The sequence below is a fragment of the Pezoporus flaviventris genome, unplaced genomic scaffold (assembly GCF_033815535.1).
Source record: "Pezoporus flaviventris isolate CSIRO_AGI_PZ_B2104156 unplaced genomic scaffold, CSIRO_AGI_Pfla_v1 ptg000066l, whole genome shotgun sequence".
NCBI lineage: Eukaryota > Metazoa > Chordata > Aves > Psittaciformes > Psittacidae > Pezoporus > Pezoporus flaviventris.
Window position 1 is genome coordinate 9,274,557 of NW_026892614.1, and position 26,751 is coordinate 9,301,307.

The 26,751-nt window shown below is 35.6% G+C and overlaps 1 protein-coding gene across 2 annotated transcripts in view; it reads right to left on the reverse strand.

The window, feature by feature from the left end:
- The window catches only part of FMN2 (formin 2), a 158,566-nt gene that overhangs the window by 24,449 nt on the left and 107,366 nt on the right, over positions 1-26,751 (reverse strand). For both annotated transcript variants that reach the window (XM_061471184.1, XM_061471183.1), the window contains 2 exons: positions 21,382-21,474; positions 8,500-8,551 (listed from right to left, as the gene is read on the reverse strand). In XM_061471184.1, the coding sequence (XP_061327168.1) occupies positions 8,500-8,551; positions 21,382-21,474 (145 nt within the window). The remainder of the gene's footprint in view (positions 1-8,499; positions 8,552-21,381; positions 21,475-26,751) is intronic.

Consider the following 26,751-nt stretch of genomic DNA (forward strand, 5'->3'; position numbering starts at 1 on the left):
ACACAGAAAAAACAGCAAGCATTGTTTAGCATGACTCTTCTAATGCATTTTTGATTTGAATGTGCTTTCTCCTGTCATTTTATATTGACAGTTTTAAACAGGTTCAAACTTTGTCTCAAAAATTTGGCTTGAGATAATTCCAATTCCATAGATGCAATCCACTGTAATCTGCATACTTTGCATGAAGACATAGGTTCTCTTTCTCAGCGTTTAATATTTTTAACTTTATTTTAGTGTGTATCATGCCAAGGTATGCCAGCTAAGCTATTATGCAGACACATGGATAGCTCTGTACTAAACTGGGCATACACAATATGAGCATGCATAAAACAATGTCATGTAATTGTGTGTACTGGAAAGTCAGATCCAGTAACATATCCTACAGAAAACTATTTTTCTACCTAAATGTATGAGTTTCAAACATATTAAATAACCCTTGGCAAGCTGAGCTTTAAGAAATAATAAGGTGCCAGTAGACACAGAATACAGTGATAGAATGAATTTCAACAGCAGTGATCCGACACACAAGCTGCTCACCTCAGTGATGTTAGAAACAGCTAAATGCGTCACGTTAAAGCCCAAGCTGTCTCCAGACGTTTCTATTAACACACTTCATCTTCACTGTCTAGTGCAATGGAGGCTTTTTGAGCAATCATTATTACTTAAAGTGGTTATATTATATATGTAGTATAATCATTGTGCACTGACTTTTGTGTTAGAAGTTTTATTATGCTTTTTTTGAGTTATTGATTTCAATCTCAGCCTTGTACTCTGCCTACTCCCATGGTATAGCTCACTTTTATAACTGAAATTCATGCAGGGTCAAGGTCAGTTATCTAACAAAATAAGAAGTAATTTGCCATAAATCTAGAGGAGTTTAATTATATATCTAGACAAAAACCACACAAATGCTTTACCAGATTTCAGGTATATCAAATATTAACCCACACTCTAAGAATATAACCCATCATAGATTAAATTGTATACATGTTCATTTACAAAAACACACTCCAGAAATAACAGGTGAAATGAATCTACAGGTCTGATGGGGAGTATTGTCATATGTTCATCCTATTTTTGTGCTCAAGTCAAACTTAGATTTCAGTTTCTATTAATGGAAAATTATAGCATAAAAAATGCTCTGAAATACTTGAGTATCACAGAATCTGCTAGTATTGTAAATGTTTTGTGGTGCGGTTTCTCCTTAACCCTTCAGGATTGCTCTGAAGAGCATTTTAATTCAGTGTACAAGAGCAAGAGCTCTCCCGTTAACATTCACGAACACAGGATTTCCTAATATCATCAAAAGCCAACAAACTATGAATGGAAGAAATCTAGCCTCTGGGAAGACAGAAATATTCACAGGGGTTTCATATTCTTAGAATCAATTTCAACATAATCCCATGAAAGTTTAGGTTCAACCTCTAGGCTGATGAAGCGTCAGACTGAAAAGGCTTTTACATGCATTTTTCAAACATTAGGCAATTATGACTGAACTCCCAATTTATCCCAATATATTTTCTTCATAGAGTGACAGTTATCTTTGTTTAGATGAGTAGAGAAAAATGGGTAGCATTTTCTATAAGGATCAAGTTTAAATGAAGACATGGCAGCCATCGGAATTAATCAAATAATTGCAATAAGTAAGCGTATCACTCTGGATATGCGAATCACCAATATTCACGCATCCAAGCAAACTTAAATAAACCATGCTCCTTTGGTTTAAGAACAGTCTCATGTGTGGAAGAGCTCTTCCCATGCCTTCCAAGGACTACACAAAGGCTTCATGGTGTTTCAGGTCTGGAGTGACCGCTGCCCTAGTTATTTTCTTTGGCATGGAGAAGGTACTTTTACCTCCTCAACAGACTGATGAAGATAGAACCACCTTTCAGGCATCAGTTAAGGAAAGAAGTGGGTGCAGGTTCTCCCATGAAAAGCATTCATTTAAGACAGTGCAGAAGGGATCTAGCATGTTAATAAAGACAAGAAACAAGACAACAAGGCTGAGGAACAAACTGAGCAAGAGTAAAGAGGCAAAACTTTTTTAGTTAGTCACATAATCTCCACATATAAGCACACTGGGGTTTCAGCAGTAGCCTGAGGCAAACCCTATGCTGTGGAGGGGCTGATGGCTGATGGCAGCCTTCCATCAGCTGGCAATGATTACTGCAGGAATGACCTGTATTGTACAAGTTATTACTGGATAGTTCCCAGATGAGTTAATGCAATTGTGACCTAATTAAACCACATCCCTGAAGTTGTTTTTCTATTTGCGTATACATGACAACAGTAATATAATATAATAATCCTTAGAGTAAATCTTAAAATACAACAAGGAAGAAAGCAACGACTGCAGTGGCAAATCAACGTAAAAGACTAAATGCAGAAATGTTATTCACATTTAAGTCACAGTCACTGCAAATGTGAACAATATATGGTGAGGTTCTTAGGAATCAATCTTAACTAAGCAGCTCAGGTAGACAATATGATGAAAAAAAAACCCTACAGAACATAATCAGAAACTGATTCACAAGGGAGAGGCATTGGAACTAATTACATGTATACACACACACAAGCATTTTACTTCAGCTGTAACAGCTCAAGAGGAATATGAATTTTTGAAGACTTCTCAGTGAAACCACCTGCTGGACCTAAACTGGAGGTCAAAACAATGTGCCACATTTAAAGATATTAATTTTATTAACTACATGTTTCTTCTCTTAGTTTTTTGGTTTTTGTTTTTAATCCTGAATTTAATGTTGTAGCATTATGATCAGACTCCAGTCATTTAAACTATACTGTTATCAGGGTGTCTCTTAGCTGTACTGTTATCAGTGCTACTTAGTTGTGTAACTGTATGTGTGTCTTAAACTAATATTTTGCTCTTTTAGCATAAGATGCAACAATATGGCCTCTACATAAACTGCAGAATAAGGTGCATAAATATGAGTTTATATTGCAGAATATTAGATCTCTGAATTGTCCCTTGTCTGTTAAAAGCTCTGATACAATTTGTTCATACTAGCACTGAATGCCATTAAATGCAAACTAATTAAAAAACAATTTATTTTTAAGCAAGCAGCCCAATATCTTGAAAAGAAAATGCTCTTACGCAAAAGTTGTACAAATGCTTACAAACTTGCAGTCATTTGGCAAATATTTTCTGAAAATGCCAGTGTCTTTGTCTTTCAGGGAAAGCCAGGTACCCATATGTCAGAAGAGACTTTCTGACATAACTAAACTGCTGGCTAAGTTTCCATTACTACATATTTACAGGCCCTGATATTTTGTCAGAGGCAGGATACTAAACTAGAATTATCCAATCTGTTTAACAATCTGTAAGCTTCTTCTATACACATTTCCTCTGCTCACCAAGTATTTACTTTTTGCTGATCCAACTAATGTATACCTGCAGTCTGAAATGTATTACTATGAGCATTTCAAGTCTGTATGCTGGGAGCCACACAGTGAGAAAAGAGACCTAGCAGTAAAGAACCAACAAAGGATGAATGGCCAAAGGGTAGTGAAAGATGGAGTCCAACAACATATTCTTGCCTTTCAGTTAAAAGTTTTTAACTACATACCTTTCTCCATTCTGAGCTTTTCACCACTTTATTTCAATCATTTACTCAATTTTCACTTAACTTTACAGTTCACTTTTGGAAACAATCCAAACTATTGTGTGGAGGGTAGTGAGGAGGAAGAACATTTACTATTTTAAAGGATTACCAGACTTAGGTGCTACATTTCAAGGTGTTGCTTTTCAGCAGTGCCATTGTACCATACTGTCTGCTATTTCTCTAAGTGTCATCAACTTGTCAGGTCCTAAGCAGGTGTAAAGCGTTGTTCCTCCCCAGGTCTCATGTTCAGTGAAGGCAATGGAAGTCTGCAAAGTGTTGTGTCAAGAGTAGGGCTTTTTGCAGGGAATTTAAAGGTAAACATTTCTCTTCAAAATTAATGTAATTTGTGGCTACAGCAAAGAAAGCAACAGCATATTGCTAAATGGATTATTAAAAGTCCTGAAAACAGAAGAGGTGCCTGGGAGGCTGCACTCAGCAAGCACTTAAAAGCCTAAAAATCACTGGAATGTGCAAGTAATGGGGGCAAATTATAAAATAAACCAAATAAAAATATCCTGACATGGGAAGGTAACTATTCCATACTCAGCTACACACATCCTAAATTCCCCAGTTGATACTTGCGTCAGAAGGCAGAAAGTCCTGTGTTGAACCTTTTATAAAACAAATATATATTCATATAATGCATTGGGATTTACTAACAAACACATTAAACTATCAGTTTTTTTTTTTAAATCAGTGATGTACACAAAGCCATGATGAGGGGCAGTTGTCTATCCAGCTGTCATTAGCCATCGCAGCAGGAAAAACAGGTGAACAGTTTCACCCCAAATCCAGCCACCATTATATGGGACTGTTGTCTTAGTGACCTATGTTATCACTTCAAACAGGGTTACAGTATTTGAACTATTAGAAAGAAAAGGATCTATAGCAATTTTCAGTGCTACTGCACTGAATTTAAAATCCAGGGCTTCATTGTTTGACTGATAGACAGCAGGAAGAACTGAAGATGACTGTGTTTCAGGTCTAAAGCAAACATCTCCAATTCAATTTATGAATGATTCCTGAGGTGTTATTCCAAGAAGAGACAAATCACTGCATGTAGAGAAAAAAAAAGAAAAAGATAATCTTAACTATTTCAGTGGAAGAAAGATCAGTATTACAGTCTGGATTTATTTTCTTCTTGAAAAAAGATCCTAATCTGGAAGCCTTTCAATGAGATCGGAACCCAACACTGGATAAGGTATTATAAAAAAGTAATAAAGCTACATACTTTTCCTTCATAGCTATTCAGCTGAAGAGAGCTAGCAAAGCAGAGAATTCAGACCTTCACCTTCAGTGAATGCTGTTTCTAGTAATTCTAGTGAGGTTGTTCAGCTGTTATTTCTTCAGGAATGAACTGCAAGAGGAGTAACTATCTCATTTCTGATTATAAGTGGGCAAGACTATATTTCTGCTTCTGTAATTGCTTTTTATCCTACCATGGTAAACAACACATCAGCTATCATATTACTTTTGACAATAACTTTTATGCACTCCTGGTTTCTGTTTGCTGTGGATATTGTGATCAAACTATCTCATTCTAAAATTGTGTTAAGCATAACTGGGAACAATGGTGCTTATAAATTTTTCTTTAAGTAAATGAAAATCAGGAAACAGAGAATGTATTTGTTTGCTTGGTAGAAAGTGTGCTGTAACTCTAAATTTTCAAAGATGCTCAATTTTAATTATAAATTTATTTAAATGTTGTATGCCACTGTGTGAATTAATCATCCAACTATGCATCTTGGGACAGAAGACACGATATAAGATGAAACAAATTTAAAAAAAAAAATAAAAAATGAAATCAGCCACCAAACTGTGGATTCTTAAAATATAGAAGTATAGAAGCATCTCTTTCCCTCCTCCTCTCCCTCTCCTGTTTTACTTCTTTCCTCTCCCCCTAAACCTGTGTTTTTTACTCTTACTTGTCAAGTATTTCACAGTTTCTCAAGTATTTAACAATGAGGATCTAATTGGAAAGTGCCAGGTTCTTTTTTGTTACACTTTATCAATATTGTTCAGGGAATGATGTAATTGTTTGGGGTTTGGTGAAGACATTCCATGTCACTTCAGTGTTAATACCAGGCTGGAGCCTTCCTTGTCTGCCTGTGTAAGCTAGATAAACACAGACCTGTATGCTTTCTTCTCATCTCAGGATACTTACTCAGAGAGATCTTGGAACATATGCCTATTGTGAGCTAAACATTTCACTTTTCATTTTATCCATGTGCCAGAAATCCATTCCTTGGATAAACACTTTACATACTGACACTCTTAAAGTCACTAAACACGATAAATAAAGAGAGAATACATCATTTCAAAACCGATTAAACATTTTCTCATTTGTGACAAATGAACAGCTATACACTGTATGGAGTCCCTGGAGCAGACATTCCATTTTCTTTGTCTTTATTTTGTGTGGAAGATTAACTTTCCATTTCAGCTCCTCTATTGCACAATTGAGCTTTTCTAAAATACACATTGCTGCATTTTCCCAAATCATTATTCATTTTAGAAACATTTTTGTTGTTACTGCTGCAAGAGCTTTCCTTTCAGACTTTTGTATTTTTATAGAGATATCAGCTTTAATATTTTGTGGAAAAAGAAAAAAAGAGGTAGTTTCCCCTGAAAGCTAAAGTAATACTATCATGAGGTAGACCTGAACTTATACACGGGTTGAAGTTATCCACTTCAAAAAGGAAAACCCAAGCGCATTAATCACATTAATTTTGCTCCATCTATCCCATCACATTTCCTTTCACTACTTGCTTGTCTAGTTATCCTATGCATTGCTGTTCTACCTATGATTAACCAAATGTAACTAATCTTTTATTTAGCTTTTTAAGCTCTCATCATTTTCACCCACCCCCTGCCAAACAAGTTCCCAAGCATTTTATTTCTAAGCCCAATTAAAGATCTTAATCAAATAAATACACATACCAAAACTATACGATGAGCTGTTTTCAATATTGTAACAAATGCCATTAATCTGGATTGATAATTTCAGGAAAGGTGGAAAGAAGAAAGAAAGAGCTATGTAGCCTAATAGTAATACAGAAATAGTAAAATACAGAAATAGTAAAACAGAACTTCGCACTGTTGTCTTAGCATAATTCCTCATGTGTTCCATAAAAGGTTTTGCATGGGATGTTACTCTTGCTAGATATTCACAGTAAGGAGGAACAACAAAGCTGAATTTTCTTTGACAAACTACTACGGCAAAGGAGCTGCTGTGCTCAGCATAGGGGGACAAGAAAGAATTAGGACAAGTCAGAAGAAGCAGACCAAGCTGAATGAGAATGCAGGGAGCAGTTTGCTTTCTTCCACACATTGTAGATGCTAGATATACCAAGAGGAAGTTTTTGATATGATGTCTCCAGTGCAGTTGGGTTAAAAAATAAGAATGGAGAGTGAATTAGACACCAGAAGATAGTGAAAAGTTGCAAGACTTCTAAATAATCTGCAGATTCCCATTGTCCTTAGTTATTAGTCAGTTTTGGACATGTAGGCTAATCCATTTTCCACAGACAAAAGTTTCCTTAAAAGAGCAGTCAGAGATCACAAAAATATCTTTCCTAACTGCAGTTTCTTCTCTCAAAGTTTTGTTGTGAAAAAAAGATTTTTAAGGATAAGACTTCCGTAACTCCACAGTTAAAGAAACCTAAGAAATGTCAGGAATGCCTTTCATATACTTGAGCAAGAGGTATGACATTAAGCCAAAGAAATACTCCCTTTGTTCCATTTTTTCTGTCATGACCCTGCATCACCAATGTACCACTCAAGGACCTAACGTCTCTTTACAAGTAACATGGAGGTTCTTGTGGCATAGGAACATCCACTCTCCCCTTGGCTTCCTTTCAGGTACTATCTTTGGTACATGGCCAAAGGGAATACAGACAAAATGTTGTTCTATACCATGAAAGACATCAACTGCACTGTGGCATTACAACAGGTAGCAAATTTGGGCATCAGGGCCAAAGCATGGCTAATGAACTATAGTAGAAACTGGAACCTTTCATAGTGGTATATTTTACAGGAATTCTATTGAGGGACTTATCAGACTTGGGCATATATAAAGATTATATTCATTAGCATATATTCAGTGACAGTTGTATCTAGTAGAAAAAGAGAATGTTACTTTTGATGAAAACAAATGCAGACTGTCAGTTTCACTAAATCTGGACTAAAAATGGTGCATGTTATGTTTAGGTCTTCTGCTGCGACAGATAAAAATCTGTCCCATTTAAACACTGTTTCTGGAGAACACTGCAAAAATCAGAAGAAACCACAAGTTGTGGAATGCAGTGAAGTTCCCAATTTTGAAAACTCTCCCAACTGCACACATCTGTAATGAAATTTAATGAGGTATTTTGCTTTTTGCCACAAAAGAAATATTTGAAGATCTAACAGCAATTCTACAAAGGAAGTCACATTAAATTATACAAACCTTTAGTATATTAAAAAACAGATTATTTCGAAGCAGACATTTTATAAGCGCAGAAAGCGGTACCTAATGAATAATAGTTGTATAGGAAATGCTATGTGCGTCTCAAATTATCACAATTCTGCTGTAGTATGAACAGTTTTCTCTCGTTCCAAATAGTATATTCTGAATTTATTCTTATGTAAGGCACATGCATTTTCCAAAAGCCAGAAGTCATGTGCAATATTTCTCTAAAGGTAGTCTGCATGCCTATATTCCTCCAATTTCTTTTTTCCTAATTATCACATTCAAATTGACAAATAAATAAATATCATTTGGATTTTTGAGTGCATTTCTTTCACTATTCAAAAATATAGTAATGCTGTCTGCCAAGACAGCAACATCTACCAAAACATACTTTTCAAAGAAAGGTTTTACTACATTGTTCTTTCTCACCTTTTATGCGCTTCTGTCAGTGACTTTTCTTCATTTTCTTGGTCTGTTTTAGCTGTAAAAATACAATCAAAGAATTAACTACAAGGCAAAAGATAATTTTGTTTCAAGGTAGCGTTCCTGGTAAATATTGAATGTAAAAAGTGAATAGAAACCACATAAGTATATACTCATGTGCATCAGTTCTGAAAGAAAAAAAACCCACTGCCAACATCAACAAAACATAAACAAAACTACATGAATTTTTATAGCATATCCCCATTAAAAAAAAAAAGACAAAAACCAACCAAAAACCCCAACAAAAAAAAACAACACAACAAAAAAAACTCTAAACAAGTTTTGAAAACCAAAAAAAGATCTCACAGTAATATAAACAACAACCAAGTAATGAAAGCGATTTAAAAACAGGTCTTAAAAAATGATTGTGAAAACTTAACAAATACAGGAACTGATCTATCAAGAAAAGCTGAGTGAAGATCAGGAAAGATTCAGCTTTTCTAAAAATTGATAGTTACAAATAAACCTCTCTTCCTTCTCCCTGCATTCACCATCTCTCTACACACACATCAGTTAGTGAAGCCTTACAGATACAGTGAGCCCATGTCGAAAACATGACTGCTTTTATATAAAGGAAATTAATATTTGGTGATTGAAGTACAAAACTGTCATTGATCTATTTAACATGTGTTCACTCATATTTTATTTTGTACCTATTTTACTTAGGTGGGTATTCTGATGAACAAAGTCTGTAAGAACATGCATATTAACTTAGGCATCACTGCTTTGTGCATGTGGGCTTAGCTGAGATTTACACTTATATACTCATTCAGGTTGCACAACTTAAATCCCAGTTAAAATTTGCGTACTTCAGCCAAAAGCTTTTTAGTTTGGAACTTGTCCCTGCTTTTCATTCTGCTGGACTACTGGCTTGTTGATTTGCTAGGAGTTTTAGGACTCCCAAAAATCAGTGGGGTTTGGGATATGAAGAGATTCTGAACTGTTCTGGAATCAAGTGTCAGTGGTACAGAATTCATATTGAAATCGAAAAACAGAAGAAAAACCTTAAATCTATTTTTTATTTCACTTTCCCTACATAGTTCTACAACAATAATTAATTAAAATTATTTTTCTACATTTTAGACACACAACCTTTGAAAAAGGAAATCCTGATTTTACACTTGGCAAAAATGAGGAAAACAGCGGAATTACCAGGGATCAAAAATAGCCACTATTTTCTGTTACAATGTTTCAGCCAACAGCACTTTTAAAACCATACACTAACACTAAAATAGATACTCAAAATCTATAGCAAATGGAGTTTCCATATTCTTTCCCCAATAAGAACAAGGATCAGAGCTGTGCCTGGTGCTTCAGATTCTCTATTAGTAGTACTGTCGTCTGCTGAGTAGGGTGAGCAGTGCCTAAATGTTTACAGCAGCAGATATTGTATCTACTAACCATAACGTGAAGACTCAGGCTCCATCAATGTTATACTGAAAGTGAAATAATTCTAGCAAACCACAGAAAACTTAAGGGAGAGCTGGGTAAATGTTCTCAGGGAAATTCAAGAGCACGTGAAGCCTGCCTGATTACAGGTTTCAATACCGACTTGAAACTCAGCCCAGATTCTTCAAAAGGTTTGTGAAGGCTCACAATCTTTTTGAGTGAACTTCAGCCCAGTGTTGAGTGAATCTCAGCTGACTTAGAATTTTTCTTTGAAAGCCTTGCCTTACTTTGGATATGAAACCAGGTGAAACCTGGCAGCTTTGACAGAATTCCATTAATTTATTCTTTTTCTCTTCATACCTCAATTCTGAAAGTCAAGGTATGACTTATAAATCCATATGGTTTAAGAGAGAAGAAACTGCATGCAAGCTCCCTGGCAGAAGGGAGATCCAATATCTAATTCTGCATTAACACTTTCACTAAGTGTCTGCAGACACAACTTTTAAAATAATTACTTCTGTTCTTGAAAAATGCAATTTTGACCCCTTGCAGTTAAACAATGCTTGGAAATAGAGGCTAGCATGTTCCAGCATAGGACAGTCTTTTAGTACCTACATTATATTCATAGCATATAATTCTTTTTGTAATTTCCCGAATTGATGGGATATAACACCACCTAAGGTGTCTAGTTTTCTGGTTTTGTTTTGATTTTTTTTTTCTTCTTTATTTCAACTGTTCTGCACCTGCTTACAAACATTTACCTACCAACAAGTAGTAAATATTCACAATTTACTTTTGAAAGAGTGCAAGTTTTCTTTCAATTAAAAAGGAAACTTACTATGGTCCAAAGAGGAACACAAAACAAAACAAAACGAACAAAACCACACCCAAAGAAGAAACAACACACCAAAACTTCTGGTATTTGTACTTTTAATCATTTCATAGATCATGGGTATTATACAACAAAAAGAATCCTGAGAATCCCTGAATAATACAGGTGCATTTAATAGCATTTTCTTAAAAAGTAATAAGCACATACGCATAAGGCAGCTAATGTAACCCACAGAAAGAGATTTCATCCTGCATCAGATCACCTATTGGCATTAAACAGTCTTGCAAGGGAAGAACTTTCCCTAAAAGAGAATTCCCTTGTAGTCTGTTCCAAATATGTGATGACACTTCTAAATCTTTTGCATGTTATCAGAAGGATATTATTCAAGTATAAATCTGATTTGCAATCCATTTGCTGTCTTATTTTTCTAGACATAAAAAGTTAAAGAACAGTATGAAAACTATTCTGCTTTCACAAGATGACAGGTGGCACCAATGAAAGAAGAAAATATGGTGTGTACACACAGGGATCTATCTCTCTTCAAAGAAAATATTCAGATAACTGCAGTCCACAGTAAACATCTGAAAGCTGTAGACAATGGCTTGTCAAAGACATGCATTGAGATTTATCCAGCAAGGGAAGAAAGCTTCTTGTTATCAAAACCATGGAATTCCTACTATTACCTGGTTACAATGGAATAAGTATTAAACATTGAAGCAGGGGATAAGTAATAAACGTTGAAGCAGCTGGAGGTTCCTATAACTTTTGGAACTGACCAGTAATAGGATCACTTGATATTAGTGGTTACTTGCATTTGGCTCTTAATCACCCCATTGATAAAATGCTTTCAACCCATCTTTTCTGTTGGAATAGGGGAGGAAAAAAAAATAAATAAATCAGACTTATGGCAGATTTAGCTGAAGTGTCCCAGAATGAATTAGACTTTATCATTTAATTCAATATAATACATCTTTACTGTCACTTCTTCCTCCAAAACAGTTCATCGTAACTGCAAAGAGAGTACCTGAAGGGCACCGATTTGGCATTTTTCTTTCTTGGCAGCCTGTATCAATTGAGCGCTAAATAGCAGCTGCAAGGTATCCACCTTGGGAGAATAGGCTTCAAAGAAAAGTGGATTTCGTTTTACAAAGAAGAACTCCTTCAACAGGTGAAGTAAAAAGGGGAAAATCCCTAACCACACCACAGCATTCCTACTATAGCAATTGCTGATACAGGAAAACTGGACATTTCCAGGGATACCATGGCAGCTGAGCACATATGAACACTCCATTAAGCCACTAAAACTTCTCTCTACCCTCAATAAGCAGAATTACTTCAGAATGCCTTATTGATTTTCTTTGAAAAACATCAAAAGATGTCTTGCAGTCATCCAGTAGCCATATCTACTGTCATTTATATTCAGAATCTGACAGCTGACCATAGCAGTGACTGTTTGCAGACTTTTCTGACAGATCATTTTCTGCTATCATACCCAGAAATACTAGCCCTTATATTTCATGTATGGCATCAGTAAGCATAGGGAAAACTTAGCTTTATGTCTCTGCCTGCATACACTCAATATATTGTAGGGCTTTATATGCAGCTTTCATAATCCTGAAGCATATATATTTGTAAAATCTACTTGAACCATATAGGTGAAAAACAACCTCAGGTCATATTGAAAAACACTGCCTGATCAAAAATTGGTGCTAGTGAATAGTAGCTGAGACTTTGAAAATATACCAAATATCATCTCTGGCAGACAAATAAAAAAAAAGACATACTTTCTTTAAAAGTGTGTGGAACATCTGGTGGTTCCTTTGTAATTGCTTACCCAGATCCATGAAGATCTGAGGGACATGAGGTGCCTGACAAAGGTCATGAGGGTACTGGATGAACCACCACCATGAGTAAGGGCAGATAATTACACTGGTATTATTAGGGCCTAAGGTTCAAGTTTACAAGATTTCTGCCAATGCTCCTAAGAGAATTCCTCCATTCTCTTTGGTAGTATGTGTATTTTCAAATGCCCCAGAAGACACCAAAATAATACTTACAGCTATTCTTACAGTTATTTGGCAATCAGCTTACTATTCAATACTGTGGTTTTAAATACCTTGAAATACAAAAGCAGAATAAGCAAATCACTAGGATCAGCAGAAAGCTCTTGAGAAACCCCCTTTTATACTTCTGAATGTGCTTCGCCCCAGTTTTTGGATTTTGCTGTTCTTTGTTCTCTTTGCATGTTTTATTTAATAAGACTAACGTGACTGGGAACATGAATAGCAATGGGAAGAAATAAGTAGCCATTTTAGGTGGAAACTATCAAAAAGGAAGTGGGTTTTGAGGAATATTTTAAGAAAAGTTAGATGGTCATTAATATTTAAATGATGACAGCAGCTCATGTTTAGTGATTTGTAAAAGAAAAATAATAAATTAAAAGCATTAAAACTTAAGCTTAAAATTGAATAAGCAATAACAGCAGGAACTTCATTTAAAAAAAGACTCAAAGCGAACAATTTAGTAAGAATGAGTAACCTTTATGTGCAAATGTACTGGGTAAAAGTAGTCACAAAACAAGTTGACCCTTCTGTTTCAATTCAGAAATCAATCCAAGTAGACCTTGCAGATCTACTCAAGCAGGATTCAAATGTACTCTCAGAGGTTTTGTTCCACCAGAAAGTTTTGCTATTTTAGCTTGTGGTATGATCCTGACCCAGAGATTACTGTCTGTAGTCACATCTGGCCTCAAACCCTGTTGAAAGTTAAGCTATTTCTGCTGAACCAGTTTCAAAGGGCTATGAGTAAGAAGATGCACGAAACTGCCTTCTTCTGATCTCCTGATCTCTCTTAAGGGAATATCACATCTTCTCAGGTAATTGAATACAGGAATACATCTGAGTAATCTCAGATGGAAGGCAACAAGAATCCTTTCATCTGCTTGTCTATGTCCTGAATCTTCAAGCTATTTTCTTCTTTCTTAAAGTGTTAACTAGTATTTGTTTATAATTAGCTATGAATGTGCTTTCCAATATCTTTCAAGTGGAGCCAGTTGGCTTTTTTTTGTTTTGGTTTGGGGTTGCTTTGGTTTTTTTGACAGATACAGTGCCTTTTCAATGAGTCATTCAAGCACGTTGCTATAGTTTTAGGAAGTTTTATATACACTTGTAAACACTTGGAACAAAGGTCCAAGTACATTTGGATGGTTTATTATCAGGTACTTTCATGCTAAGAAAGTAGGATTTCTTTGGGGAATCCTAGAAAGAGTCTTACATCCTTCTGTATTTCCTATGACAAAGTCATAGAAGGCTGTAAGCATGAAGAATACCCACTCACTCTCCCTCATTTTCTAATATTTTCATACCTACAAGAAAAAGAACAATTTAAATACTTTATTCTGGCCCCAATCTATTGAAGATAACTGGGGATAGAGCATCTAATACGCTGGACATTTTCCTAATCATGTTATTCCATTTTTTAAACACCTATGGTAAGTTAAACACATAAAAATCTGTACTGACTCCAACCAACTGCACTTTCACAATGACTTTACACTCTCAAACAACAGAAACAACTCAAATTATATGCTAGTTCTATAGATTATGATCAGGATCTATGGAACCACAGCTTAAACTCTCAGTGAATACAGGAGCACTGAAAGTTGATCTTTGTTGAAAGCTAAAAAATAAAATAATTAACCACAAACTCTGTAAAAGGAGACTGACTTCAAATTAATAACTACATTAATTAATAACAACAAAAAAATCTCCGGGCAAGTCCTATCTCATACATGTTGTGTTTCAAGATGTGAACTCTCCCCAGTGTTTGCTGTTTACTGGTTTTTAATACGTCTTAGGCAGTAGTCTGGTAAGAAGATGGGATGTTTTTTGCCTCAGTCTTCACCCGAAAGTGCTCCAGCCACAATGGCCAAGTCACAGAAGGCAAAGGCAGGGACTGAGAATGAAGAACCACCCACTGCAGGAGAAAATCAGGTTTGAGACCAAGGGAGCTGAAGGTGTAGAAATCCATGGGGTCTGATGAGATGCATCCGCAAGTCTTCAGGGAACTGGTGGATGAAGTTTCTCTAAATTAGAGAGGCATGGATTTGACAGATGGACCGCTCAGTGAATAAGGAATTGGTTAGATGGTCATAGTCAGAGATTTGTGATGAACAGCTCCATGTCCAAGCGGAGATCAGCAATTAGTGTTGTTCCTCAGGCACCAGTATCAGGACCAGTGCCATTTAACATCTTGGTTGGTGACATGGACAGTAGGATTGAGAGCACATTCAGCAAGTCTGCTGATGGCACCAAGCTGTGGTGCAGTCTACATGCTGAAGGGAAGGGATACCACTCAGAGGGACCTAGACATGCTTGAGAGGTGGGCCAATGGATCAGGTAATCTCAAGCACAAATATAGGCTGGGCAGAGAATGGATTGAGAGCAGCCCTGAGGAGAAGGACTTGGGGGTGTTGGTTGATAAGAAGCTCAACACGACCTGTCACTTTCCACTCGCAGCCCACAAAGCCAGTTGTCTCCTGGGTTTCATCAAGAGGAGTGTGACCAGCAGGTCAAAGGAGGTGATTTTCCCCCTCTACTCGGCTCTTATGAGACCCTACCTGGAATACTGCATCCAGCTCTGGCACTCCCAGCACAAGAGGGAGGTGGACCTGTTTGAGCAAATCCACAGGAGTGCCATGAAGATGATGCAAGGGCTGGAGAACCTCTCCTATGAAGACAGGCTGAGAGCTAGGGTTGCTCAGTCTGGAGAAGAGAAAGCATCAGGGAGACCTTACAGCAGCCTTTCGGCACAAAGGGGGCATACAAGAAGCTGGAGAGGGACTTTTCACAAGGGCACATAGGGATAAAACAAGAGGTAACAGCCTGAAACTGAAAGAGGGGAGATTTAGATTAGATATTAAGAAGAAATTCTTTACTATGAGAGTTGTGAGGCACTGGAACAGGTTGCCCAGAAAACTTGTGGATGACCCATTTCTGAATACGCATTTATTCAGAACATTTTAAGGTGGATGCCTTGTATCATGCTATTGTGACCACTTGTGCACTGATCTGTCCTCAAGGGGTGCCGAAATACTTTTTTTACTTTACCACTCCTGTGTGGTCTGCAAATCATATTAATGCCTGCAAAAATGATTAAATAAGGTCCTGTGCCAAAGGCACAAGAAGCTGCCAGCCGCAGTCAAAAGGTTTGGCCTTTCATGGACTTCGAAGTGAAGTGCAGCTAATTCAGTGAAGCCTGTTTAGTGCTACAAATACAACACAATCTGAATTAGGATTTTTATGTAATAATGCACACTGGTGGAGGTGCTGACATCTGAGGTAGGGACAAGTTTATACGATACTGACATTAAACTATTTATTAGCATTAAGATGTCATTGTGAGATTAAAAAAATACTTTCAGCACTCAACAAGTTTTAAAATGTCTTTCAATAATCCAGCAAAAAGAACGCTAACATAAAAAGGTAAACAATCATGGAATTGTTTAAGTGGGAATTCCAGCATCTTTTGTTCTAGTGACTTTATGTTGCTCACCTTTTATAACCCTCCAACTTTTTTTAATAAAATGAAAAACAAATAAATTAAAAAAAATCTTAGTAATGAGAATGTTTTTGCTGTTACAATAATAATATTTAAAATGAGTGTCTCCACATAAGTTTATCAACAACCAACCCCTTAAAGTTCTGTGCATTTTTTAAAGAAAATGAAAAACATTTATTCATACATATATATATATTCCTAATGGTGTTTTAAGTCATATTTTCCTCAAATTATTTTTAGAAAAAATATGAAGTGGCACTATGCTTTCCCTTATATTAATCATATTATAAAAACAACATTTCAAGAAAATGGAATCTGTAAAATCAATCATTCTGGGTTAGAAAAAGCCAAAATTAAGATTACCCTAGCAGCATTCATTTCGCAATCATCTACAGTATTTCTGGAGCCAGGAACTGAGCCCAGCCATCCAAGATTCAGTCTGATACTTTAGGCTCATTCACAATCCATCATTTGACGATGCACAGCCTTTTGCTGCTTGACCTAAAAGAAAATGTCACAGCCAACTTTCTGGTTGCAGCTACAACGATAAACACAACACACTTTGTGATTTATACATTCATTTACTAACAGTTTGGAAACTGGATTCCTGAATGCTCCTCCTGGCAAGAGAGGGAGATGGTTCCACACAGTTCACCCAAAAGGATAAATTTAGCATCTTTATAGTGCAAGATCAAGAGAATCTGGGTCTGTATTTTTGGGTCCAGGAGAATGAAACCTGGGGCTGGCATTCACTAACAAGAGCAGAACTGCAGAATTTTGTAAAATAAGACTTGAAAGAGCCAAAGGTTGTATGGTTACCTTGTACCCCTAGACTTACAATCATACTGGAATTATTCCCAATGTTTTTAAATGAACTAGCTAACCACCACAAAATTATGTTTTTACTTCTACAAACAATGCATTCTAGTCCTTAAATTTCCTACACCATAAAGCTGTTTCTAAAGTCTGAAACCGATCAGGTTGGTTTGGCCTCTGAATATGATATCAAATCACTTGCTCAGATTTGAAGTCTGTGACATTTGCACAATTTATAGAATCTCAGTGGAAAAGCTATGATTCCAATATATTGCCTCTTCCCAGTTCCCAAACCAGATTTAGTTTTCTGAGGGAGTGATGGTTGCTGCCTCCTATCATAAGTTTCCTGCCTTATCAGGCTGACAGGACTGCACATCCTGACTGGAGTCCCAACAGCAAACACCCAAAGACGGCTTTTCACTGAAGAGTTAACTACAGTTAAGACCAAGGGACTGAGGCTCATTTGAGGTTTATGCACACACGATTCTTTCAACATGAGCTGGCTATCCTATCAAATGGGGACAAGGTTAGAGGATTACTAACTGCTAATGAAAATCCTGTACAAAATGCATGATGATTAGCGCCCTCAGTATTTCCTAACCATCCCATGTGTGAGACATTTCCCCCAGGAAAAGAAATTATTTCTGAAGCTTTCTAAACTGGTGAATGTGATCTCTGATGTCTTTGTGTCCCTATCTACCCACAACCACATATGGAACAAGGGAGACAAGGCTCCCAAATAGTGCACTTCTTCACAATTTATCTTATTCAAATTGTGATAACTTGCAGGGAATAACTCAAGGAACAGGAAACTTCAGGGAATAGATACCTTATATCAGGGAGTACTTTTTAAATTCCTGCAGTTCAGTCTGAATAACCTTTCTTTGGAAAAGGACTATTATTCAGGTTTCATGCTTATATTTATATCACTCAAATTTTGGAAACCCTTAAAGAAATGGTTAGAAATATGTAACAAACAAAATTATACAATTTTTAAAGCCTTGTATTCTATGAAAATTTTTCTCTCATCTCCTTGTTTGAAGTAGCTCTTTTTTCAAAAAAAACTGTGGTTATGGAGAATTTCAGGAAAAAAAAAGTCTTAATATTTGTGAAAATAAAGGAACCACATTATCTACTTTGTGATTGATGATTTGCAGTATATGTTCCCAAAAAGAGAATGGAAAACATGGGTGAACAGAGATGATTGTGTTGGAGGTTTTGAGGCAAATAAACCCTCAGAAATCAAATGCGTAGGATCAAGCATGCTTGCAAATATCTGCTAAGCTAGTGTAGGTAGTTTGAGTCAAGTTGAACGATCATTTTAATAATGACCCCGAAGTCCATCAGAAAAAGGACTGACATTCTTCCACTAATTTGCATATTTTAATGAATTATTTCACCTACTGGCTAGGCTGGCAAGGCAAATGCTAAACAGCCTCAGTCATATATATCACTAGCATTTTCATCTCAAACATTACAGCTGAGCAAATTCTTGCCTCTTCCTCTTCTTTATCGCTCAAATAAAATTCTCCTTACAAGCTAGTAATGTAGAAGCTTTTTGCTGTCTTTGATGAATCAACTAAAAGTGTTAATGTTAAAAAAGGGGTTTTATTTATACATCAATAGTAACAAACAACTCAACTAGTTACAGTAATTTAATTCAAAGTTATACAACTGCGCCAGACAGTAACTATTCTTATAAAGCAGTGCCTTTCTCACCCCTTGCCAAGGATATTTAATTAGACGTCCAAGTTTTCTTGCCTATGGGAAAACAGTTTTCCATTTTAGCTGCTAGCAACAAGTAGAAGTGAATATGGTGCAAATAACTAGCTGCTTTTAACTTCTGGGTTACTTTATGGGCACAAGTTATCTACTCTGAAAAGGCATCGTATAAACATGCCAAATTATTCAACCTTATGAAAAATGCTTTTCATTTGAATTATAAGTTAAAACTTTCTGACTTTAGAGAAACTAGAACCTGAAGAGATAAAAAACTCAAAGCTTGATTTTTCTTTGCTCAAAGCATATGTTATATAAACACAAATCCCCAAAAGGTGCCAAGAATTGTCCCTTTGTTTTTCTAAATGATCATGTGTGCAGTCTAGCTGAAAAGACTCATCGATTATGTCTACATAAACAACAAAAGCCCTTAGAAAAAATATCTAGATCAAAAGCCTGTCAAACACTGAACAGGAAAGAGAAATCCTGCTTTAAACATGGCCTCTTTCAAGTCTGAATTCAATCCCATGAAGTAAAAACAAAGGATTTCATAATGAAAGGTATTTAAAATTACTTTATTTTTGGAACTTAACCAGGGATTCTTTTCTCCTATATGTTAACCTTTTGTCTTTCTTACACTGGGAAAGAATTCTGCAAAATGGGCCTTACAGTTTTAAATAAATGTAGAAATTGTTCAGTCACAGTCCACTGGGCTCACAATACACATTACCAATTATTTTCAGTAAAATGCAACAGTGATATTTTGCATGACATTGTGGGTTTCTCCTTTTGTCAACTACCTGACAATATCCACTGTTAAAAAGGGAACACAGTAAAGTTCTTAATAGCTGAGATGCATTTCTTTTGTTTTTCCCTCTTTTTTCTCACTTTTCCTAAAGTACAGGCACATAATCAAGAAAGAAAATCCCATCTCCTTAAAAAACAGAACAAATTACTCTATAGTTTATATGTAATTATGCTTTGGAAGTTATAGTCAGAATCAGGAAGCAATCTAAAGTGTAGATTCAGATACTTCTAAAAGTATGTTTTCTAAAAGAAGTGAAAGACATTTAGCAGATGAAGTCTGATGAAATATAATCCTCATGTATTTCCTGCTGTTATTAAGGTTAATATGCAAGCATATACCCATGATTTTCAGTATACCTAGTGATCTCTGATTGATTTGTAATTTGTGATTGTCTCCTATCTCTCTATATAAATAATACTATAAACCCAACTTAAAACATTTGCTACATGTTTAATCATGCCACTACTGTAACATTAATATGTCATGTACATAATCATAATCTAGTTTTAAATTACATCATACCTACTACTGTTGGTGACAACAACCAGTTTACTAGGTTTGGTTAATAGACATTTGTCTTAGAAAACATCAATTCATATTTGATGGCTCAAAATGGTTGTTTTGCTCAATTTAGTCATTGTAATTGAGAGTCCTGTAGCATGGATAGGTATATACTATAACATATGTACTTCACTTCCTATAACATTTGGATAGATGGTCATGGGTATTCTAACCAAGAGATCAATGCATATCTGACTGGCCTCTCAAACATAATGTACATTTAGTTAATCATGATTTCTATACTCGATAGCTTATTATCACAGCTCTAGGCTAACAAACAGCTCCATTAAATCAGCACTAGATATTAATTTTTCACATAACTTACCTGTTCAGGAGACAACAGGTGTGTCTTATTATAATATGCAATATCAAAGCAGAAGGAGCAACAAAGTGGTCAAGAAAATTAAAACTACATTGGTGTGCACAGGAATCCATTGTCACTCTGATGCACTGGATTTTGACTTGTATCAAAAAGTGATAAATGTAAGGTATACTCCTTCAGAGTAGCATTGCAGGAGATTCTCTGATATTCCACTAGTCAAAAATTAAAGTTATCCATACCTCCTATAGTCTTGCACAAGAAGGGTCTATTAAAGCATTAAAAGCATAGTCTCATTTTTAAAGTGTTTTCCTACTAGCAATCAGGCTGTTAGTTCATCATGGGTATTTCTAATCTATTTTCTCTTGCAGTGTTTTCCACTAATCGCATCCAAATATTTCATATGGATTTGCCTTATATCTGGAAAACCTTTAACTACTTCTGCTATGCTTACTCCATATTTTTGGCACATAAAAAAGAATCATCTCTTTGGAAAGAAGTTAATGAAACAGATCCAGCTTCAATAATTTTTCAAGGAACAAAGGTTGTAAAATTGTTTTCTAATGGAATGCTGAACTTATCAGAAGATCAGGCACTCAAGCCAATAGCATTTGTCTTTGCTGTCATGCAAAACAAAGTGACTCACCTACACTACAACAGAATCATTTTGCAAATCTTTTAGAACCGTGTGGCATCTGATTAAACTAATCCACATCTTTCTATAATGCCAAAATAAACAGTCCCTTTCCCACAATGTATAAACATTGTTCCCATAACTTTCCTTTGAAATGTCATGAAAAGGTTAAGTTACGTTTCATTATTTACCTTGACTAATGAATTGCTCCATGCTGTCTTTGAAAGGCTGGAGGTGCTCTTCTAGTGATAGCTGATAAACTTTTGCTGCTTCTGTCTCACATACTGAAATTGAAGTAATAGATTAGTTTAGGATGACACATCATAGTATGGATCTGCATACTCAAATAAAAGACACAACTTCATGCACAGCCAGTGAAACTCTTGGAATACGTGCCTCAAATGCACTGCTTCAAGTACAAACGCTATGATAATATGTTCAGGAATAGTTACATTCCCAGTCAAATATTTTTGACCAAAATATACAGATAACTTACAGCCAGTGTTTAGTTTAAGTTAGTAGTAACAAAAATTAACAGAAGTATTCAATTGTGTTGAAGGAGAAAGACAAATTTAAGGACCTTAAATATACAGGAACTAAATTATAAATTCAGATCCCAGGCTGTGTTGATATACCTAGCCCCAGGTATCAGTAACTGAATCAAACCAAAAGTTCAGTTGAAAAAGCTGAACCACATAGTAGGAGGGACCTTAATTTAGTGAATAAGGCCAGATGAGGGCATGACACCTGATAAAACTGCAGATGTAGCGAAGTTCCTTGCATTGTTCAAAAGTAAAAACACAAAATTATTAAAGTGAAAGATTATAAGAGTACAGTTATCATGGCTTGAGCTCAGTGACAGATCTTGTAGGACAACTTTGTTCTTACTGCACTAGAGACCAGGAGAGAAAAGCTGGAGCCAGAAGCAGACCTGACAGAGATTATTCACTGGTGAGGTAGTACCATTGTGCTTCCACAACTATTCAAGCTAATTTAGTTTGGGGCAAAAAACAGACCTGATGCTACTACTTTAGGAGAATGTTAAGTTCTCGTTTCTGCTATAGAAGAAATCTTTCTAGGCTGTGGTAACTTCCCATCATTCAATGGAAATGAATCCTGCTTGATTCTGCCTCAAAATTTCCACAAGTGCGCACACACACACACAAAAAAAAAAAATCCAAATTTTCCTTGTCTACTCTTCAGAGCTTCTTTCAGAAAAACAAGATTATTATTATGTCTTTAAATACAGGTTACTAGTTAGGCATTTAATAAAAGATTTTTAAACAGTAAAATGTACTACCTTAATTATCTCCTTTAAATATAAATTATGAATTGAATTGCATAAATTAAAATATCTACAGATGAGAATTATACTCTGCTTTTGAAAACTGGAAATAACAGGTATTAGCCTTTCATATACCACCATTATCTGCTCTAAAAATGTGGTTCTGTAATATTTTAGATCAGTGTCACCTTGTTCATCAAGCACAAATTTATAATCTGTCTCTAGTTTACAGCAAGAAACCAGTAACATATCCAAAAGGGCATGATACAGCAATTAAGGACAACATAGTTAAAGACAAAGATCCACAGGTTCATTAATTTTGGCAAATGCTGGTCTGCCAACCCACTACAGATCTCTACCTAGTCATTCAAGCTACAACAACAAGAAACTGAAAGTATATTATGGTAGTCACATCACTGCTATATAAATTGATTCACTTTTACTCTACTATTTGTCTGGCCTGCTATACCTGGGGCAAATCTTTGAAGAATGCAGCTTTAGATATCATAGAGACTGGTTAATAATTTTTCTCATAGTTGTGAATATATTAATGACAATTAGAGATAACAATTTTAAAAATGCACATCTACTGAAAAGCAAACTGTCTCAAATAACTGGTAACACCACACAAGTACACTAAAGCCAGGGTGACAGTAATCATTTAAATTTCCTTTTATTATCATTTTTTTAAGCTTAGAGCAAAATAGAAATAAATAACAGAAGATTTTTAGAAGAAAAAAATAGCATATTTTAACAAACAGGTAACCCTGTTTCTGAAGCAATACTAAAAAAAAAAAATAAATCAGAAAATGAGCAATAAATGGGAAGAAACCCCACAAATAGTCACGTGAGAAGCCTGTAATTTTTAAACAAATGTTCATCAACATATCTGAAATAAGGGAGGGGATTCAAATGACCATGAGTTTTACTTAGCGTGTATGATATAAATTCTATTATTCTTTTCTATTATTGAGAAATAAGGGGCAGAACATACAATAACATTTCGTATCACTGAAATTCCATACCTTTCTCCAGAATACGGATTACATTCTTCACAGTAGTACAACATCATACTCTAATTTATGTCTGCAGCTCACAATGAACTCCTGATCTCTCAGCTGATTTGAGATACATATAGATCTTAAGATATATACCCACCAAAAATCTTAGCCTACACCCACGCCAACAGCCTGAAGCAGTCCCTTTTCAAAATCTATAAGGAAATCCAGGGATACACTATACTTCATATTCAACTTGCTTAGGAAAAGAGAAACATGTAAAATTGTCAGAAAGAAATGTCTGTTCTTTAACCAGTCAGATACTGGAAACTCTTCCCTCGTTGATTTGTTTGTGAGGTGGGGGAGCAGGAGTGTAGTTAATGAAATTGTTCTTTTTCCAGTTTTTTGTAGAGTGGGTTTTTTGTTTGTTTGTTCCTTCCTTCCCCCCGTTAAAAGACTAAATTAAGTGGTGGTCAGAAGAACAACAGTTCAGGTCCATTTCTGACCCTTTTCCTGAATTGCAAATGATGCCTAAGTAGTTTAAAAAACAAAAGAAAACACAGGGAAAAATCCTTTTCTGCTTCTTTACAAAAAGTAGGGTATCATATGTAGCATCTAGCCTTTAAAACCAGGACAAAATCTGTCATTATGATCATATTAATATCAGTGCTATGATGCTTAAAACAAACCAGTTCATCAGATGCTTTCTTCATTAGAGAATTTACAGGCCTGTAAATGCTTCTTAAGTTTCACAGTCCTCCAGAGCACCAAATCTGGAACTGTGGTCTCCCTGCAGAACCTGTCGAATATGGCACTCATTTAGCATGTTCTTTAATTTGTCCGTAGAGTAGAAAACCCTGCTATTTGCATGAGATTGAATGCTTGTGACAGAAGAGTATTTAATAACTTCTAAGCAAAGTGGAGGTGAAAAATTAAAAAACAAAAACCAAACCCAAACAAAAAAAAACAACCCAAAACAAACAAAACAAACCTACCCCAAAAAATGCCAACCAAAACCAAACAGAAATAAAAAAAAAAACAAACCAACCAAACAAAAAAACCCTCAAGCCTCAAATCCCAGCTATGTGACATACTAAGTCCTCTATACTTGATATTTTTCCTCAGCTTCATTTCTCAAACAAATTTCTCTCCATGAAACAGCCCAACTAAATATCCCAGATATCAAAGGAATAGGTTGGCAAAGGGTTGGATGTGATGAGTTTGTAAAAGTTTTGTCTGAAACAAAAGCTTGCATCTTTTTTGATAACAGACTTAAAGTTTGCTCTGTTATCCCTTTTGTTACAGATTCAGTTATTCTGTCATCTTGGGGGATGTGCACACAACTGAAAAACTCAGACAAACCTATTGTATTCCTAAGCTTAGTTTACTTTAAGCAGATTTAAAGTTTTCTTATAATGAAAGAACTGAAAGGTATCCAAGGCACTACAAATGAGTTATGTAGGCAGTCACAAAAGCCAAGCACTACATAGAATTTTATTTCAACCTGTAATTGCCTGAACAGGAATAATGAAAGAGAAAAACTTGCAGCAAGGTGAAGGCTTCAGCTCCCTGTAGTCCTGAATACCCAGTCTACATACACTGATCTACCTTTATCAGATCTCATATCCTAAGCAGAAGTTGGAGTGGGCAGATACACTCCTTTTCTAACCCTTTAAATCAATTTTAACATACAAGCAATATCTCAACAATGGAGAAGACCAATAGGTCATCTTATTTAATCTTCTCTCTAATACATGCTGCAGAGGACTGTACATGATTTTCCAGAGAAGCAATGGATTCTTGTGGGAGTACCTTCTAAATTTTGGGAAATTCAAACTGGTATCTTTCTGCCCATATCTCTCAAAGACTCCTGATTTGGAATTTGATGTAAAAATGTATGTTCAAAACTAATTTAGAGATTTCAAAAAAAAAATTATTATTCCAGCCATATCAAATATCTCAAGAACCTTATTCTCTATTTTTATATTAAAATACAATTAATTGCCATTTTCCAAAGTATTGTGTTAGCTTTCATTTTTTTTTTTTTTTTTTTAGGTCAATATATTAAAACCATAAAAGGTTTCACAACATCCTTCATTAAGATTTCACAACAGTTGATTAAGAGACATCCATACAGAAAATGAAAAGTCATAAAATGTTATGTGCATTGTACTAACACTTCAAGTAATCAGTTCTGGTAAGTGATCCAAAATGCACTGTCTCATCAAAAATAGCTGCTTTTCTTTTTTTGAAAAAGAGAAAAAAGAATGTTTTCAAAATTCAGAATATCGCTTTACTGCACATTTTCCATCTAGTTCTGTTGGATACTAAATTCTAGCCCTTGGGAGCACATATCTTTTCTGAGCCCAAAATATGTCTCTGAACAAAATGTGTGAGCAGATGATCAGCTGCTTCCCAGGCTTACTGTATTGTCTTTGGTCAGGATAATAATGGGTAGCATGATTTTTCTTTCAACACCCTTCAAACATAAAACCAAAAACAACAAGAAAAAAAAAAAACAAACAAACCAACCCACCAAAACACTGGCAATTATCTTGTGTGAGTAATTAAGAGGTCCATTAGGCTGTTTTAATTTACCACTTCTGAAACCACATACTTATCTATAGAAGTCCTACAGAATTTATGTGGATTTTCAAGACTGTTTAAGGGACTTGAGAGCACAAGCTGCACTGAGATTTGATAGACTATTTATTTTTAAATCTTTAAGGAAGTTTTGAAATTATGTCCTGAATTTTAGAGGTTCTGAGTACTCAGATTCCTGTAGAAGATATGCTTGCCTCCTCCTTTCCTGAAAAGTAGATGAAATAAATCATAGAATAGTTATGGTTGGAAAGGACCTTAAGATCATCTAGTTCCAGCCCCCCGCCATGGATAGGGAATAGAATCATAGAATAGTTAGGGTTGGAAAGGACCTTAAGATCATCTAAAGCATATAACAGCATAACCCCTTTTTTCACAACTTCCTCAGCGCTTTCTGAATTCCTTACAACTGCAATCTGTGACTTTAAAAGAAAGCTTAGACTTTACCTAAAGGAAACAGTAATCGTCTCATCAAAAGACAAACTCTGATTAACTCAGCCACAAGTACAGAACAAGCTCTTAATTTTCTCCTTTTTTTTTTTTGAGTTGTAAAGACTTACACTAAGGACTGCTGAGTCTTCAAGGGCTTCCATTGACAGCTCCTTGTTTGGAGTTTTAAGGACAATAAAATATGACTCACAGATTGACTGAAAGCCTGGCTTTAGTTTACATCTGGT